We start from the raw sequence: 19,794 nt of genomic DNA on the forward strand, positions 1-19,794 counted from the left end.
CTTCTTTATGCTGAAGACAATTGTTAATGACCTTGGCTGTACGTTTAGGGTCTTTGTCATGCTGCAGAATAAATTTGGGGCCAACCATACGCCTCCCTGATGGTATTTCATGATGGATAAATATCTGACTGTATTTCTCAGTATTGAGAACACCATTAAACCTGACCAAATCCCCAACTCCATTTGCAGAAAATCAGCCCCAAACTTGCTTCAATGTTGCCTGCAGACACTCTTTATTGTATCGTTTTCCAGCCGTTCAGCGAGCATACTACCTAGTCTAATATTTCAAATTTTGACTCGTTTTAAGAACTACACCCCAGTTTAAATGAAATCAATAGCACTTTTCCTACAAAAAAATGCAACCCAAAGTGCCTCACACAAATAAAAACATAAAATATTACCCCCATCCACCCTGTACATACACATACAGACACATATAACCACACTTACACCCATATACACGCTAAAAGTTGTTAATGAGACATGGCAGGACACATGAGGCTTGAGGCAACGAGGACCCGTCCACGTCAAGGGGTTGTCCCAGTCCCTTGACCACAGGGGAGCCACCGCAAAGATCACCCCGATCTGGGCAAAGAGGTGGACTCCACACCCAAGTGCAGAGCGTCCAACCACCCAGGCCGAAGGGACCCAAGGGACGGCACAGGAACAACCCCGAGCGTGGCGGTCCCCCATGAGGAAACACTGGACACTCAGTAAAAGACTAAAATAGTAAGATGTGGTAAGAAAATAAATAGATAAATAAATAAATATAAAAACAATTACATTTAAACACTCTTTAAACAGCAAAAATAGGTTATAAAAGAAAATAAAGGTACTAATATATGCCATATAAAATATTGATAACATAAATAAAAATCAAATAGAATTAAGAAAAATTAGAAGCATCAAATGTGATACAATTTTACGAATTAAAATCATGTAAAAGCCTGATTGAAAACATGAGTCTTGAGCCACTTTTTAAAAGTATGAACAGTCTCCGTGGCCTTGCACCCTCTGGCAGGCTGTTTCACAGTCGGTAGCCGTAATAAGAGACAATTCCTATGTTTTCGTGAATAGCTGAGTCTCTTGGCCTTGTTTCCATGTCAGAGATATGGATTTTTTGGCTGCAACTCATCCATGAAGACCACCTCTGGCCAGACTTCTCCAGACAGTAGATGGCTGTACCTGGGTCCCACTGCCGTCTGCCAGGTCTGAGCTGATGGGACTGCTGGACATCTTCCAATTTCATAGGGAAATACACACACTACGTTTCCTTGGCTGACCACTGTGCATACCATCCTACAAAATTTCTGTCTTCATGCAACCTATAAGGATCGATGCTGGTTTGAAGGCAAAGGGTAGTAACACCAAACATTGATGTGACTTGGATTTTTCTTTTGTTCGCTCACTTTGCAATTTGTAAATTGATTGAAAAAAAATCATTATTTATATTTTTATAAGCATTCTTAGTTTAAAGTTTTTTCTACTTCACAAGCCGGGTTTTATTAACCAGCATTTTCAACATCCCTTTGTTTCATATAGTTTGCAGCAACGGTACATTCATTCGATAATGGATTGATAACCATCCACCACCTACACGGCGCGTTCCTACGGCGTTTCTGTCGTGGCCGCCTGGCAGCAGCTGACGCTCCACGGCAGCTTTTCCTTGGACAGATAGAGCATGGGCTGAATGCTGCTGCTGAAATCCATCAAGCCAAAGACCAAATAGTAAATATAGCAGCGAAACACGTCGGGGTCAAAGTATTCTTGAAAGGGGAAGAGTGCAACAGGTGGGAAGTAGTTGAACACTATGATGGCCAGAATTATGAGGACCATCTTGAAGGCTCTCTTCTTCACGGGGTGCATCTCGTCTCTGCCGGGCCCGGACTGTCGCAGCGCCCACAGGATTGTTATGTTGCAGAACACCATGAAGGCGAACACGGCGAGGATCATCCACGTGAAGACCTTGTTAAAGTTGGGGATGCTGCCCACACATTTAGCCGAGGCGTAGGCCAGCGTGACCAGCCAGACCACGACGACCATCACCGTCCTGACGTTGCTGTCCTTGAGCGCCGTGAAGGCGATGGGGTGGACCACGGCCATGTAGCGGTCCAGGCAGATGCAGGAAAGGAAGAGCGGCGAAGAGTCTTTCAGGCCGTAGAAGAAGCGCAGGACGTACCAGATGGTGCTGCTGTTGAGGAAGATGACAGTGACCAGCTCCATCGGAGGTATGAGGCAGAAGAGCACGTCTAAAATTGCCAGGTGGAAGATGAAGATATCTGAGGTGGAGGAGTCCACTTTGTTTTTGTGGATGAGCCACAGCACGATGAGGTTGGCCGGGATGCCCAGGACCATGTTTGTGAACTGCAGGGCGAGGTACCAGATCAGGAGAGCGGGCATGTTTATGCACTGCTCATACACCGTCTTCTCAGCAGCCGTGGAGTTGAGAGGTCTGTGTGACATGAGGATCACAGAGGAGTTGATGTATAAGACGTCCATGACGGCCGGCTGGTTTCAGAGATCTGTTGGACAAATACATATCAGGATGAGTTGTTGGAGATTAAAATGAAAATAGCATACAGCTCATGTCATAAAGTTGGAATAAAGTACCTCTTCTCATGAAATAACTTTGAGATTTGTAGAAATAGGGAAAACAGTGGGAGGTGTCTGAAAACAAAATCATACCTATTATGGTCAAAACACTTTTTATTAGAGGCAGTTTGTGTTTTTATTTTATTCCTACACAAGGACTGGTGTCTTAACATCTAATTAGGTGATTGACAACTGTGGCCTTTTTCTTTTCTTTCTATTGTCTAATATAGATTTTATTACCTAAAAAAAAGGCCTTGACTACGGGCACTAGACTTTGAACACCGACGCATTAACTTATCAGCTATAACACCCATTATTTGTTTATATATATAAATATATATATATCTAAACCACTTCCCCTAAAATCCTCCCCCACAAAATATTTTCAGCGTCTACGCGAAACATGACAAAGTGTGAATCCACAGTCAATAACACAGAAAATAATGACTAATCAGGACTAAAACACATCATATACAGAAGGATTAATGCAGTGGATGCAATTCAACACTTTTTGTTGCAATTCAATACTTTCTGTATATATGCCAATACTATATATATATATATATGTGTATATGTATGTATATATATATATTGTTTATTCTATTCTATTTTTATCTGATCATTTATCTGTTAAACCATCCACTCTTGATTCTTGTTATTTTTCTGCCCCTAAGTATGCAAAACTGCAATTTCCACAGTGTGGGACAAATAAAGGTCTTTCTAATTCTAATTCTCATTCAACATATGATAGTGTGATATTTTAGGAGGTGTATCCGCAGTTTTATCAATGGAGCAAAAGCTATCCAGTCAATTCATTTCAGACCTCTGACAGCAAAGTAAATTTATCCTACGCACCTCAGCTTCAATTTTCAATTGATTTTTTGTCCTGTGTAGCTTTGAATGGTAAACAGACGCTCTTACCTCAAACCAGGTCTTAATGCTCTCATGAACAGATCACCTTTCCCCTCGACTCTCTCGCAGACACCTCCGCCTATTTTCTCCTCAGACACCTACATGTTTTCACCATTTCAATAAGCAGCAGGCGTTATCTCTGTTATCTCTGTATCAAGGGTGACATGTAAATGTGCAGTCTGACAACACATAGAGCCTCATGAGCTTCCTGAAAAACGCACTCATAACCCACCGCCGGGATGTTAACGCAAGCCTGAAGAAGGCACACAAGACGCCAACATAAAATGAAATGTTGAAAAAAGAAAAAATGTTAAAATTGCAGCCAGTTTACGCAAAATGACACTCACCTGTTCACTGAGATGCAACTTCCCAAGGTGAGTGGGTGTCCACTCCTAACCCTGATGACTCCTCTGTTCCGATGTGAGAAAACACTGAGCAACCCCCTCCACCGCCTCAAAATGAATAGAAAACATCTTTTTGGAACATGAGCTAACACTTCAGGGATCCTGCTGACTCTGATTGTCCAATCACAGAGAGGAGATGAGGGCGTGGAAGCTGGGACTCTTCCCCCGGATGATCCATGATGTCTGTGCATGACACCTGTGCAAACATCACTCCTTAAAAAAAAATGAATAAATACATAAAGTCATAACTTTTGTTAATGTGTTGAAGTTCATTTGAAATATAAAATGGAATAACGGCTGATCGGAAAGAGCCAGAAGAAGAGATCAGAGTGGAGGACGTGCTGTAGCAAAGCTGTTATCCATTCACGCTGATTGGCAATGATGCAACAAACCAATGGTGCCTGACGGAAAATCATCGGTAAACAACTGATGCAAGACACTTCTGATTTAATTACACTGTAACCGCGTGTAACATGTTACGTGAGGCTGACATGTTTCGAGGTGCGACGTCTGGTGGGTTGCCAAAACGGAGGCTTGTGTCCCGCCACGTTCCCGGTGACAGTTTAATTGGGTGAGGCATCCGCTGAGAGTGTTGACTCGGAGGAATACGGGATGACCTCTCAGGTGACCTTTCACCTCGTTGCTCCTGACCCTCAAACATTCAATCGACTCGTTTGTTCGTCATAGAGCGTGAAATGCAGTGATAACTAGAAACAACGTTTAATGGCGGCTTCGTAGCGTGACCAACACGGACAGTTTCGCTATCTTTGTATTTAAGCAAAGTGCTTCTTTGGGTTAAATGCAAATGTCGGGCTGCTAACACGCTAACTCATAACTACATCAAAATGCAAGCACACGTTAACAGAATGAAGTTGATTGTCACAAGTTTACAAAGCAGTGGTGATCCCAGGTTCTGGGGAGGGGGCCCCCCACCAGACAAAGATGTACATCCTAGTTCAGGCTATGTAGACGTTCTGTAGGACCTCCAGATTTATGGTTGCCATATCTACCAAAGGGTAGCCATCTGAGAGCCACCTTTTTCCATTTCTTTCAAAGGCCCCAACAATTCCTTGGTTTGCCTGTGTTGATACTGGAAGGAGGGATGTTAGTGGGTCCTATGGGTTGAGGGGAGGGGCCTCTCTGGATCTTTGTGGATCTGAGTCAGGCTGCATGCTGCTGGGGTTGGCTTCTGCTATGACAGTAACGAGTCTGGTGTGACCTAGGTGGGTGGCACATGTCTAAGTAACATCCACGCTAATGCCAGGTCCAAAGGTTTCCCAGCAGAACGTTGTATCGTCACTGCTTTAACCCTGCTTCACCCTCGCTGTGTGGAGGAACGATACAGAAGGTCTTCACTTCCTGCTCCACAACAAACACTCATAATATGTGCAATTATTATTACCTCTCAAGGTTTAAATACTCATCATCATTTCACTACTTGCTCTGGGAAACTGACACTGCATTGATTTAAAACAAACATTACATTTGTGGGATTGTTTAAATTTACGACCGCATGAGTGTAGTTTTAATTGACTTCAGCAAATGTGCCGTTTCCACAAGTACGCACCTTATTAAAAGTGCTGCAATAATTACATCAGATTACATTAACGTCAAGGGACAGTTTCCTAATTCACGACTGGTGAAGCGACTGAACATAACGTGTCATGTAAAGCTGAGTTTCTACTTTTATAAAATGTGAAGGCAGGGTGCGACCGCTCATGTCAAAATACAGAAGTAAAACAAAAGGAGAAGAGAAGAGAAGAGAAGAGAAGAGAAGAGAAGAGAAGAGAAGAGAAGAGAAGAGAAACCGCTGACTGCCTTATTTTTAGAAAATGGTCTGTAATGATTCTGAGAATGGTGAAATATGATGGTCAAAGCAGATTAGTGATTAGTTCTCATGTATATATATATATATATATATATATATATATATATACAAACAACACAAAATCATAGATTTTTTTAAGATAAAGAAGTTTGTATAGAAACAAACCTATAAATAAAATCTATTTCTGCTATAATCTGCTGTCATTACAATATACTAAATAAAGAGTTGCAAAAAAACAAAAACAAAAAAACAGTCAAAAGAGTTTGGTCATTTTTATTTCTGACAGTTCACCCGAAGTTTGAGTGATTTCAATAGAAAGCAAAGGGAAAAGTGTTTCACACGTAGTGTAGTTCAAGCAGCAAATAACATACAATCAAACAAAGTGGGAAACAGGCGGCATACAACTGTGCTATGTGCAGACGTCCCCCCAGTACCGTACAGATCCTTTAGAAAACTATGGTGCTTCCTTTTTTTCTTTCTACCACCACCCACCAACTACTTATGTCTGTAAACTTGTGGATGGCTAAATATTTTTTACACTTTAGTCTAAAATCATCATCTCAAAAGAGAAGACATACAAGAACAAAAATCACACCCGTGCCGACGTTTAATCCCCGGGTTTTCGAACTGAAATCTCTTTAGAGGATAAATATTTTGATCGTAAAATGCGACCCCCAGCCAGGAATCCTCTGTAAATACAAGCCGAGGAACCGTAGCGATAACTGGGCCGAGGTCGTATCTATTGTAGTGTTTCTAGTTTCTGACGCGACGTCAGAAGATCTCCCAACCTTAACACATTCATCGTCTACCGCGGTCGTCCTCCACAGCTTTCTTCTACGTGCAAACTTCCAAATTTCTCCGTTTTTACGTATCGCTGGCTTGTAGACTGTCCTCCCATATTTTTTCATTTTTTTAAAAAAAAACAAACATCGCAGTCTCAACATTTAACATGCTACTATAAAACAAACTGCTCTTTCCATAATCCTTCTGCCTCTTTCTCTGTCTCTGTTAATTAAACACTATAAAAACCAAGAGGAAATGTCAGGTAAACATGTTATTGTTCATAGAATTACATTAAAAGGAAGAAAATACTGATTAAATCAAAGTACCAAACTTTAAAAAAAAAAAAAAAAGAAAACAACTGATAGGTCACAGCAAGCCGGTGCAGCTGAGAATTTGTTTTCATTTGTGAGTGTATGGCATTTTATTCCAACAGAAACAAACCCCCCCGCCGTCTGATAGCTTTTTGGAGCGTTATATAATCGTTGGAGTCCCGGAGAAGGTTCTTCTGTTCCTCGTGCAGTACAGCAGTCTCTTGGTAGTGGGAGTGGAGATCGATGCTGTAATCCCGCAAGAAATGGAGTGGTGAGATCATGAGACCTGACTAATTTTTTCTAGTCTTTTCTGCTTCGTGGGAAGAGTGATTCAGCAAAGGCAGCAAGTAAAGTCTCGGGTCGCGTCGGGTCAGGAGTGCTCACGTCTAGGTAGTGCATGGTGGGATTTTTTGGGGTGTTCACTGTAATCGAGGCCGTCCACGACTGAAGGTGCGACACTGCCACAAACGGGCCGTGAGGTAAACAAGAGTCGGTGTCAGTCTTCCTTCCGAGCCAGCGCAGACGCGTTAAGAGGGCGTCGTGGCGACGGTTCCTCGCTGGCGTTTGGCGTTTTCAGATGAAGGTGGAGTCCATGGTGCTCGTGTCGTGCGCGCTGCGGGCCCGAGCCTCGAAAAGCTGCTTTATCAAGGCCGACTTCTCCTGCTCCAGCTGAGCGATGCGCTCGCTCTTCTCCGTCACCTCCTGAAAGAAAAGAGAAGGGAAAGGTGTGAGAAATGCGACGTTTCTTTGTGATTTCAGGGAAGGGGGGACGATGCATTGGAGGCTGTGTCGAACCTGAGTGAGGAGTCGGTTCTGGCCCTTCAGTCTGTGGATGGCTTGCGGGGGAGCTGGGGGGGGAGGCTGGGAGTTAGCTGTAGCCGTCGGAGCACCGCCGGAAGGAAACGACTGCTGGGATATAAAGAGGAACCGTTGGAGATTGAAATCACACACACACACACACACGCCACATATTCACATCAGCTTTACTAAAACTCATCTTGTTATGAAATATCATAATTTACAATTCTAATGTTGGTCACCCAGCATCCTGCTACCTGATTTTACTACATCGGATTTCAGATCTGTTTTGAGAAATATTTACTGTAAACAAACTTTGCAGCATTTCCTGGAAACAAAAAAAAAATAACTGTCATTTCTCCTATGGCTGGGTGGTATACCATTTCATACTGAATACCGTTTTTTCTCCCTGTTATGATATGAATTTTTAATATACAGACATACCGGTGTTTGTTTTTCTTTTTTAGAGTGACCAGAGGCGCCTGATTTCTGGGGACACCCCCTGTTTTAGATGACCTGTCCCCCGGTTATAGCTGTCCCCAATTTTAACGTTTTATGAATGAGAAAAAAAATGTACAATTATGCGGTAGCTGGCCACGCTGCTTTTTGACATTACGGGCATAGCAGTTTAAATATGTTTAAATAATAAATGAAACCTTAATTGTCCCTGTTTCTTCATTTCATCTTGATAACATGGAGCAAACCTGCTTTGCTACTAGTGTGGGATTATTCTACAATATTTAGTCATCATCACAGTAAAATAGTCCATCGTTAGTCAATCTACTGAATTAATTCCTCTGTGAACACATGACTATGCATGGGAAAAATGAAAACACGGTGACACCGCAAGTAAATAAGTTTTCTTTGGATTAAACTCCAACTCTCACATAGTGTTTGCACCGAAAATGTAAAAACCAATACTGACGGCTGAAATGAATCTGAAATGAATCTAAATAAACATCTCTGATCTGCATATTCTGAACTCATCCACATTTTTAAGTGAACAGCGCTAATACACTACTTCCATTAATCATCTCTTAGTATCGCTCAAGAAACTCAAGTATTCCATTCATAAATTCCTTGGATCATTTTTTTTTCTTTAATACAATGACACAATGTCCTGCATCATCTGGTTAGAAATCTCAGTGCAGCTCTGAGAGACTGGTTTCACATGACCGGCCTCACGGGACCGCGCAACGAGATTAGTCCAAAACATCCCAAACACGACTGAAGCTCCTACTCTGAGGGCACGGCCAGGATACGGGAATTTAAAAGATTTACCGACAAATAAGAGCTGGACGTGAGTTACCTCATATGTGGGATGCGCCAGTTGGTGGTAAAATATTATAGAAATACAACAAATCCCAGACACAAACATTATTCTGAAAGTGAAAAGTTTCTAGAACTAATTCACTTGATGATTAAATTATCTTAACATCTCTAATATCTCGACTCGTTCTGCAGAAAAACCAACAAAAACTATACTTTTCCAACAAAACAAAACAATGCCTGGCTTAAATCCTAGAACAATGTAAAAACGTCTACAGACACAGACACGTACCATTCCTGTGCAGGAAATGAGGTCATTAAGGCAGCGGTTGACTTCTTGTAGTTTGGGAATGAGAACGTTCATGCGACTCTGACTGGCTTCTGTGAAGAAGTCCTGAGAGGAGAAAAACAAAAAAAAACAAACAAACACAAGAAAGGCGGTATGAAATTTAAGAAAGACGACTTTACGAACTGCTTAAAAAAAAAAAAACAACCGTTGCACAGATAAAAACACCAGGATATAAATTCAAACATGCAGCTATTTTTACTTAATCAGGCGTATGTGATTTCCCTATAATTTGCATCGCCTGATTGCAGTTAACACGAAAAAAAAACAACCTGCACGGGCAGCGTGACCGGTCACTGGAAAAAGGGTGTAGTCAGATTAATCCTCTACTTTGGATAGAATATTGTTTCCAGGGAAGAGTGAACACCCTGCTGCACTGCCAAGCTGCTGTGACACGACTAAAGTTAACTTTTGGCAGCTGTATGCGTGTTGGGAAAATTTTCTGGAAGGCCTTTTAAAAATACTCAGGTGATAACATTATCAGTGGTTCTTTTTGTCCAACTAATTTCTGCCTTTATTTGCACCTTCGCTTTTCTCACTGTGTCAGAATGAGTAAAGCTCTTTTATTTATCATAACTGAAATGAACTGAAACTGAGGCTAATCCACTTTTCCAAATCCATACTAGTTCGTATGGATCATTGTCGAGTCCAGTCGCCCTTAATTTGATTTAATAATCCACATTTTTCCCGGCATCACTGTATTTACTGATACATTTCACCATGTTTTTGCCACTTTTCTTCAGTTCTTAATGACCGGTGGGGAGTTTTTTAGGAACATCTGTGGGTAGTGCACACTTGAAACAGCTGTAACTGGAGGGATTAGTTTTAATTCAATGACCAGAAACACCAGAAGAAGCTGCTAATGCACTGTTGTTATGTGTGTTTCAGGTGGGCAACACCCACGTGGCAAAAGTCTAGTCGTGGTTATGGATGGGTACCGGTACTTGGTACCACAACGTCACCGGTGCTGATCTGACCGAAAAGCAAAAGTAATTTCGGTGCCACTGCCATTTTTAATTGGCGCCCCCTTGGCGCCCGCTCTATTGCTGTGACGTGACATCTCGTGTTGCATGGGTGGAAGTGAACCTTCAAGATGCCTAAAGAGAAACGGTCAAAAGTTTGACTGTACTTCTCCCCAAAAGTGCTCAAAGGTGACATTGTGCAAGGGACTTTAACTAAACATCTGACGATGCATAGCATCTTTGATAGGCCGCTAGACCCCATGCCACAGTTTTTATTATGATAATTATAACAGTTTGTTGTGAATTTTATTTTATATTGTCAATATTCTGTTCAACTTGTACGTCACAAAATACCTTAAAAATAAAAAGGCACAGTTCTTGGATAAAGTTTGTATGTTTCCGATTCTTTAAGCATAGACACCGTTTCAAAAATACCGGTTTGGCACTGGTATTGGACAAAACTTAGCGATCCCCACCCCTAGTAGTGGTCCTTGTTTTTAATTTTTATTTAGCCAGTTGTTGATATTGTCGTAGTTGTAGTTCTAAAGGTAAGGTGTATTTTTTTTTTCTTATTTTTTAGGTGTTTTCACTAACCGTGCACTGTGAGCTCTGGCCGATCTGCCGCTGTCTCTCCGTGACATTGTGGATTTGGCCTTGGTACCAGTCTCTGGCTCGCTCCACCACTTCCAGACCGGCCAGCAGGGAGTCCTTCTCTTGCTCCAGCTCTTTCATTTGCTTCAGCTGCGGGAGTTCGGGTGAAAAGAAGGGAATGTGGGGACAGGATAAGTGTGAAATGGCAAAAAAAAAAGAGGGACATAAGATTAGAGGTTAGGGACATGACAGCCTCAACTGAAGTCACTTTCTCATTCACACAGACTTCATGGAGTTTCATATTTCCCATGCCATCGCTAAGGGAGCTTTCAAATCGCTGCCAAGACTAAACCTAATCGCTGATCGCTGGCTGCCAGCAGTCTGCACGGCGGACAGACTCGCATCTTTTCACAAGGGCATCTGCAGCTAAGTCTTTTGTGCGGGACGAGACAATGGCGCCACACCAATTGTGCCGGACTCTCTCCCATCCCGAACAATGTTTAGAGGAGCAATCAGTCCGGCGTCATGGCAACCACGCAGCAACCTAAGAATGGGGGTAAACAGCGGACCCACTTCAACTATGGCCACCCCAGTGTGTGTGTGTGTGTGTTTTTTGTGAAAGAGAAAGAGTGTGTGTGTGTGTGTCAGTGTGTGTGTGTGTGTGTGTGTTTGCTGCATTAAGTTGTGCTGACCAGGCTGTCCATGCGGCACACTGCCACAATCCAGGCCTCACTGCTGGCATTCAGCCACCTGGTGTGTCATCTTTCTATCCACCCGTGGCAGCTCGCTACATTCCACTGATCACCGCTAATGCACCAGGAGACACGCGGCAAACGTAGACTGACGGAGCACAAAGAGCGCAGGGAGACCCAAATCAAGCCCTGTTTCACTTCTTTTTTTTTTTTTTTTTTTGGTGCTCTGTCCAAAAAGAGCCCGACGTGAGAGAGAGAGAGCGTACACAGAGGAAGGGGGGGCTTCTGTGTGCAGAACGAGGCATGACCCGGTGTCAGGCTGCATGAATGTGCGATGGGCCACAGGCAGGAAAACACACTGGGGGGAGAAAAAAAGGAGAAAATACACAGAGAGGAACCAGAGGCTGAAAGGTTATGAAAAACATGGACATGTGTGTGTTTTTCTGTGCTCTCTTCTGGCTGAATGAGCGGCCGTGAACTCGCACAACAACGCACATACAATGACAGGACGCCTGTTGCCCACGCCGTTTGGAGAAAAAAACACAAAGAAAAACACAACAACCTTTTAAACGTCGTCGACAAAGAACCGTGTGGACTGACGTTCCACTGTACAGCAGCAAAACTAGAGTCCCTGAAATACATGCGGTTCAGAGATGCTGAATGTAGTTTTGGTGAATAATAACACTGTTGTTTGTTGTCAACATAACACAAATGTCACAAGGTTACAATAACTATTCTTTTCAGTGACATTTTCATCAATATATTAATTATGAAGTTTATGAAAACAGTAAGAAATGACAATTCATTAACCCAAAAATATTCAACCTGCAATTCTATAAAACAAACTAAAATCCATCACATCTTCACATTTGAGCAATTCTATAAAACAAACTAAAATCCATCACATCTTCACATTTGAGCAGCTGTTACCACCAAACATTTGGCAGCTCCACACGACAAATGACTTGAAACACTGCTGTTTATTAAGCTCTGTCAGTCAACTTATTTCTCAACGGTGACTCATTCCAGTTCAAGTATGAACCGTGAGCTTCTACGATAAACATGTCCCATAGTCCCTTTAACCAATTCACACAAATAGTTTCAAACACATGAGAGCGATCGCATCCTTTTACCTCCTGCACTGTCTCAACTGTCCCGATTAAACGCCAAAACAACCTGATGCATGTCCTCTGTTAACCGACAAGTCCTTTAAAGTCCTTTAAAGTCACCTCTGCCTTTTCTCCTCCCTTCTTCTTCCCTCCTCTCATCCTACTCACCCACAGGAAAAAGTGCAGGGCCTTGCTGCTGTAGAGGCTGCTGCTGAGGGGGATGAAGACGGTGGTGTAGGCAGCCCACACGGCCGTCCAGGCTGGGCCGGGCCTGCCCAGCGAATCCTCTACTTCTACCAGGCCCCTGGGCCCGACCCGGCTCACTACCATCAGGGCAACAGTGGGCCAAGTCGGCCTGGGTGGGAGGGACAGGGGGAAAGGGGGAGGAGGAGAGGGGGCAGGGAAGGAGGGAGGAAGGAAGGAGGGGAGTCGGGTCGGTCAGACCTCTCCGGACACAGAGGCCAGAGGAAAAAGACACGGAGACGCGACACAAACGGGGGAAAGAAAGAGGGAGAGGAGGTGAGCTGGAAAGAGTGAGAAATGGTGAGGCAGGGGGAGAGTCGGAGAGTGAGAGGAGGCATGAGCCCCGGACTGGAGGGTGGGAGGGGCAGAGGGCGGGGGAGGCACGGGGAGAGAGGGGTGGGAGGGGGATCTGTGGACCTATCGGAACTTAAACAGAGGAAAAGAGGCCTCCAGTTTCACGTTTTCACTATTGTATTTTCAAAATAAAAGTAGGGCTGGGCAGCATGACCAAAAATGTATATAGTCACGTGCTCACAACATTTTCTGCTGGTTAAGAGAGGAATCAATGCAGTAGATTGACTAAGGATGAAGTATTTTACTGTTATGATGAGTAAACATTGTAGAATAATCTCAGTCTGCTGATGTGGAAATCCAGGGACATTTACAGCTCGGAGAAAAAAAAAATAAAATAAAAAAAAGTTGTTATCAAGATGAAATGAAGAAATGGGGACAATTACATCTTAATGTTTACATATTTATTCATATTTTAACATATTTAAACTGCTATGTCTGTATATTCAATAGCAGCGCGACCGACTACCGTAATAACTGTAGTCTGCGCGCAACATTTTGTTTTTCTCATTCATAAAAAGCTGAAGTTAGGGACACTTTCGGGGACAGCTGTAGATGGGGAAAAGGTCATCCAAAACGGGGACAGGGACAAATACAACTTATTAAAAGTTCACATCGTTCACATCAATATTTGGCATGAACCAGTATACGGCCGAGCCCTAAATAAAAGCAATGATCTTTTCCACACATTTCTATAAATCTTTCACCATTCAGCCTCCGCTCTCTGACCTTATACGACGTGAAAAAATATGACACATCACAGCTCAACTGACACGTATTAAGCCCTCTAGTTTGGCTGAACACAGAAATACTTGCCTCAACACGCTCCCTTTCCCGATTATGCAACGTCACTAATCCTCTGTGGGTTGTCACACTTCGTCTCTTAAGGAACGCACACACACACACACACACACACACACACACCGCATAAAATGCCTACTGGCAATGATGACAACACCTGTTACTTCACCTCACACCACCTGTAACGGGGCCAAAATGTTAAACACGTCACACAGAGTTCAGCTACGAGCCGACCGACACGTCCTATCTCCCCTGGGTGAAACCAGAGGAGCTACTATATGCCACCACTTCTATACTAGCACGGAACATAGAAAGACCTGCAAATCGTCAATAAATATTTGTGTTTTGTGAACAGACAATCTGAGGGATGTCTCCGATTTGTACCACTGATTAAATATGCTGAGCTGACTAAAAAATGGTCCCAGACACACCAGCAAAATCAGCAACAGACACTCACCGAAGGCTTTGAGAATAATCAAATAAAACCATTCATTCATTCATTCATCCAACATTTCAAATCAAATTCACAGTGTAGAAATGTGAGAAAACAGTGGCAGTGTCATATTAAACATGCATATTTTATCCTACCCAGAATCCAAAAGCAAATCATTTCATATTAGAGGTTTGTGCCTGAGAAATAAACGATAAAACATGACTTTTCTGATACATGTCTTTGTGTGTCCCTGTTGTAAATGACACCTGCAAAGACACATTTCTAATCTCCAGTAACGTTTTTCTGTAAAGAAATAAACACCATTCAGTGGTGTGAGTCTTCCTTCCTTGATATCAATGTCACAAAAACAAAAGAGATGATTGTATAAAAAAAAAAGGCTGTTTCCCCATCAATATAAGTACCCTGGCACCCTCATTGATGATAAGCTCACATTTGCACCACAAGTGGATGGATGTTGTGTGCAAGAAAGATCGCAAGCTCAGAAATTTCGATGTTGATCTTATTTATTTTTTAAGATGTTTTATCTAAGTTTTAGGGAATCTGTGCTTATCTTTTCTTTCGTGAGCTGGTACGGGCTTCTGGGCCACAAAGATAAAAATCAACTCCGTGTTGAGGAAGAGGCCGCAAATTTGTGGCGCCACAGGTAACGACAAACCAACTAATTTCTCTCGGTGGCAACTGGGCTTTTAAATAAGGTCGGGTGACTTATTTATTTACCCTGTCGTGAAATTGTGTCAGTTTTTTAGTATTTCATGTATCTTAAACTGCTTTATTTGTAGTGTGTTTTCTGACTGCTGGCTATAAAACCATTTGCCCCATTAGGGATAAAAAAAGAGACGTTTTCATTATTATCATTATGTTATTATGCATATTGCATTCATTTTCTGACATATCAGCTAACTTGTGAAGCTGTGGCACTCCTTCTAATATTTAAAACTATTATTTTATGTTTGTTATGCGACAAGGTTTAGGTATGCAACATTCTTGCGTAATGACAAACTCAGTCACAGGTCACTGCTTGTCATGAAGTTTGCCTTGTTTGTCAGAGTACGGTTTGTTAATATCCCATTAAGATTTAGTGGGTAATTCCAGTAAACATATGTCAACAAGTTCATTAATTAAGTTCACAGAGGCTTATGCTGCTTGACACCTGACACCTGTGAAAGTGGGTCTGTGTGCGACAAAAGTGCGTGTCTGCGTGTGTGTTTCTACACCAACCATTCCGTAATCCACTCCATTAGAAATGGTGTGCCTCCTCTGCTCTTCCCGGCTCCGCCCGTGCCGCCTGGAGCCACCAGAAAAGCCGGTTGCTGATTCGCTCTGAGATCTCGGTAAACCTGATTTCACAACACCTAGAGACAAATGGAACACAGACGTTTTCAGCTGGAGCCTGGAATGCGTTTAATGCGTGCCATTCAGTCAGAACATACAGCGACTGTCACACTGTGCCATCTGTGAAAACATTTTAAAGGCTCAGCGCAAGATACGAAAACACACGTTAGACAGTGGTAAAGAAGGCAATACATTGTGTGTTACAATAAGACTATAATGACACATGAGTACAACTCACAGTGATTCTAGTCATACTACAATAGTAGAAGAATTAGTCAAACTGCATCTAAGTCTTGCTATGTTTTCATATGCTTAGTTGCTCTGTGTCTTTGCAAGATCGAATTTTACAACAACAAAGTGGCGCATGTGGAGCTGCCGGTTTACACCACAGGAGGGAGCTGTACTCAGCAGGGTGGTTTTCACTAAATGGAAACTACACTATTGATTTTGAAATACACAGGGAACCAAAACCGCATCCTTAAAGGCCGACTCTAAAGTTGTTAGATGAATTGACTGAGGATGAGTTCAGTGGTGCAGAGAGAAACATATGAAATGTCTGAGCTCGAGACTCTGAAACACACTTCAGGTAATATTTCTGACAACACACAACAATCAGTATTTTAACAGGACAGGCGGTAAATGCAAATTTCAGGTTGGGATTGGTTCAATCAAGGGAAAAAATGAGAAAGCAGTGATTTTACTCTCTAGCTCTGATAATCTTGTATAAACTGCTGCCTTTTTTTCAGTTTTGGTGTTTTTTTTTATCCTTATCACATCTAAAAGACGTGCAGGTACGATAACGTGAAAGTCTCCAAGCTGTCGAAATGGAAAATGTGACGCAACGCCCCTGATTAGCTGCTCTGTGGTATTTTATCACCTTCATCAGATATTTGGATTTACGTACGCGCCGCAGCTGCTTTTCCTAAAACAAACGACAGTGAAAGAGAGAGTCGGGAATTTGTGATGAAGTCCAGGGTGTTGGGGAGGATTTCACTGCCGCAGTGATTTACTGAGTCCTGGCCTGTCTGCTGTAATCTGGACTAATCCAACAGGGTTTGGCTGCATGCAAGAGATTACAGCACGGTCGCTGCCGGGCTGCCTGTAATACGGCCAAAAATATGTGGACACCTAAACTTTACACTCTTATGTGATCGATGAATCTTTCGCTTGAATGCTTTGGTGATTATTAAGCCTATGTGAAATCTCCTGTTATGACCTGCACGAATCTGTCTGCAGTAATTTACCCAGTGAGCATTAGTGAGGTTCAATAGGGAGATTGGCCACACTTTTACTACAGCTCATTCCTAAAATGTTGACAGAAAGTTGCTGTTTTTTTTCCCTTAATTTAGAAACCTGAGAAACCTACCTCAAAACACGAGCAGTGCGTGTTTATTTGACCATTTAGCGTACGTGTCTATCCGTCCATCTATGTGAAAACAAGTGATGCAAGCACTAAAAGGCCCAGAAGGCTCGACACAGACAGCGCGAGTGTCATTGTTATCACAGCTCCAGACAAGCATGACCTGAGATGATGCAAACTCGGAGCGACTCCAGCTGAGCGCAAGACAGAGAGAGACGGAGAAAGAATGCGAAAGAACCACAAGAACAAAAAAAGGAACAGTGAGTCCGTGTCTGAACAAGATAATGAGTAGGCAACTGGGAATTTCTCAGCAGCGCCACCTCCTCTCCATCCTCCATCCAACACATCAACCGAACAAATGACGATGCACGCAACTGACCATCACCCTTTCCTTCAGTCATAGCTGGGGCGACTCTCTCCCTCCAGAAAGCCACCCCTCGAGAAGGATAAATCTCTGCGGTTTCTGACGTGATCTCTGACCTGGCCTGGGGTTAACAACGGCAATTACTCAACTCGGCACTCGGGACTGAAGCGGAGGCCCTTTAAACAGGGCCTGTTTAAGATGATACTTGAGGAGTGTGCTGAAGTGTGCTCAACGTTTTTAAGCACTGTAGTGAAACGTGAGCCGATTTGACAAATAATGCATCTAATTACATTATAATAGATGCTGGATCCAGTAAGAGTAAGAGGGGAGTGGACGTGTCTGTCCAGCTCTACTGGACATGTAATCAGGCGGCAACTCGCCAAAGTGCAGCATCAAGTTTGTTCTGGGTTGGATGGAAGCAGCAGCATCTCTAATAAACCTCTAAAAACCTAAACTAGAATAAATCACTTAACAAAGGTAAAAAAAAAAAAAAAAATTTAAATTATGCACAACTTCTCGAGGACTGATTTTCATTGCACATCTCTGACTAACCTTCAGATGTGATAAGACTTCAGACTTTACCTATAATGGACACTTTATTAACATTTATAGGCTGCAGGATTAATCAAAGTCCATTAACACGTAACAGCGTCTCTGACTGAATCATTTAATTAATTAAATCTATTAGGGTTGATATATTTAGGTGCATAACTTAATGACAGCAGCACCTTGAATAACCAGAGCAAACATGCAGTTTGTATTAGCAATAAATTGCAAGACTCTGGGGCTTCATCTTCTGGGATGACGATAAGATAAAAGACTCATTAATGAACTTTCCCACCAAATCTTACACTCTCACAACACCGTGGTCCTACTTACTCGCTCCTTGGAGCTGAGGTGACTCCAGCGCCAGGGACTCAATGGACCGGACCCTGCTCTGTTGAGGCTGTGTGGGTTTGGTAACCAGGACCGGGTCGTTGCGGTAACACCCGCCCTCCGGAGCTCCGGGAATCCGCTCCAGACTCCGCCCGGACCTCTCGAACCCCGCGTTGTACCTCGCCGGCCCGCACGCTTGGTACCCGGACCCCTCCTCCTGCCTGGCTCGGCTCTGCTGCAGGGAGGGCGCCCGCGGCTGCTGGGTGTTCGTCACGTTGCTCGGTCCCAGCGGACGGACCTTGCTCTCGACCCGGGTCCCGGCGCCGCCTGCGCTCGGCGGCGGGGCGGGTTTCTGCTTCGGGGCCGGCTGCGGGTGCACGGCAGCCTGGGCCTTGAAGTGGGAGCTGTTCTCCGGGTTGAGCATGGAGTAACGCAGCCCCGCAACGAAGCGCTCGAAGGTGAGGCAGCCGTGAGGTGGGGTGACCCTCCGGAGGCAGGCCAGCACCCCGCCGGGCAGGTCCCGGGTGTCTGCCCCCTGCCAGCGGCTCTCGATCTCGGAGATGTGCACGTAGCCCCGTCCGTTGTCATCCAAAATGTCAAAGAGGGTCCGCAGGCTGTGGAGGAATGCTTTGGGCAGACCATCTGTTGAATACTCCGTCTCTTTGGGCTGCATTTTGGTAGTTTTAAAGCCGCCAACGGGGCTCGGGAAAACGTCTTTCCGTGACCCGACTCCGGTGTAAACTCCGTTCAGCTTGCAGCCCTGGTCCGTCGCTATTAAAGCCATTGAGGTATTAATGAACTCCGCAAACTAACCATTCAAAAACACACCAACACAAGTTGGCTAACTTTAAATGGACCGACAGCCGAACGCGGAAACTAATAAAAGGAGGTAGCCTATGTTCCACTCACTAGAAAACAAACATTTATTTATGTTAAAGCCAAAAAAAATGCTGCTTTATTTTTACTCTATTTTAAGCGTGTACCTCCTCGTCCCCTCTCTCCGCTCTCTGATCGATACCGCCCTTCAAACGGCTGTGGGTTGAGGTATGCTCGGCGCTGATTGGCTGCGAGCTAAGGTCCGCTCGGCGCTGATTGGCTGCGAGCTGAGGTCCGCTCGGCGCTGATTGGCCGCGAGCCGAGGTCCGCTCGGCGCTGATTGGCCGCGGGCCGAGGCAGGCTCCAGTTTGAGTTGCGCTTTTGTTATTACTGAGACGTTATTCATACAAAGCCTGGATATTATTATGGAGCCCCAGTTAATCAAAAAGAGCTGGACAAAGTGTCACCTTACAGCCCCACAAACGGCCGACCAAGAGCGGGCAGATCCCCTTTGTTTAACATCATTAAATAACTTAAAACTCTACAGTTGCAACATGAATGGAATACATTTTTTTTTATCTTATTTACTTAAACCATGTG

General features: G+C 43.6%; 2 protein-coding genes across 3 annotated transcripts; both read right to left on the bottom strand.

Moving 5' to 3' along the window:
• Positions 1–1,521: 1,521 nt before the first annotated feature.
• Positions 1,522–2,514, bottom strand: LOC124996935 (proteinase-activated receptor 3). The gene has a single exon (XM_047570360.1). The coding sequence runs from the start codon at positions 2,497–2,499 to the stop codon at positions 1,609–1,611; it is 891 nt and encodes a 296-aa protein (XP_047426316.1). The 5' UTR covers positions 2,500–2,514; the 3' UTR covers positions 1,522–1,608.
• Positions 2,515–5,993: 3,479 nt separating this feature from the next.
• On the bottom strand, positions 5,994–19,375 carry sapcd2 (suppressor APC domain containing 2). 2 transcript variants are annotated; one of them, XM_047570015.1, is made up of 6 exons: positions 18,382–19,375; positions 15,665–15,798; positions 10,800–10,946; positions 9,190–9,291; positions 7,626–7,736; positions 5,994–7,532 (listed from the first exon to the last, which is right to left on the bottom strand). In XM_047570015.1, the coding sequence occupies exons 1-6, from the start codon at positions 19,160–19,162 to the stop codon at positions 7,404–7,406; spliced, it is 1,404 nt and encodes a 467-aa protein (XP_047425971.1). In that variant the 5' UTR covers positions 19,163–19,375; the 3' UTR covers positions 5,994–7,403. The 2 variants fall into 2 exon arrangements, with proteins under 2 accessions (XP_047425971.1, XP_047425970.1); XM_047570014.1 differs by having other exon boundaries at positions 7,626–7,739.
• Between the last annotated feature and the right edge of the window lie 419 nt (positions 19,376–19,794).

This window comes from Mugil cephalus, chromosome 19 (assembly GCF_022458985.1).
Source record: "Mugil cephalus isolate CIBA_MC_2020 chromosome 19, CIBA_Mcephalus_1.1, whole genome shotgun sequence".
In the NCBI taxonomy this organism is placed as follows: Eukaryota; Metazoa; Chordata; class Actinopteri; order Mugiliformes; family Mugilidae; genus Mugil; species Mugil cephalus.

Coding starts and splice junctions, on each gene's coding strand:
- LOC124996935 (XM_047570360.1), bottom strand. CDS start 2,499: ATGGACGTCTTATACATCAACTCCTCTGTGATCCTCATGTCACACAGA.
- sapcd2 (XM_047570014.1), bottom strand. CDS start 19,162: ATGGCTTTAATAGCGACGGACCAGGGCTGCAAGCTGAACGGAGTTTAC. Junction 15,799..18,381: donor ACCTCAGCTCCAAGGAGCGA/GTAAGTAGGACC, acceptor ATTTGTCTCTAG/GTGTTGTGAAATCAGGTTTA. Junction 7,740..9,189: donor TCATTTCCTGCACAGGAATG/GTACGTGTCTGT, acceptor TTTATATCCCAG/CAGTCGTTTCCTTCCGGCGG.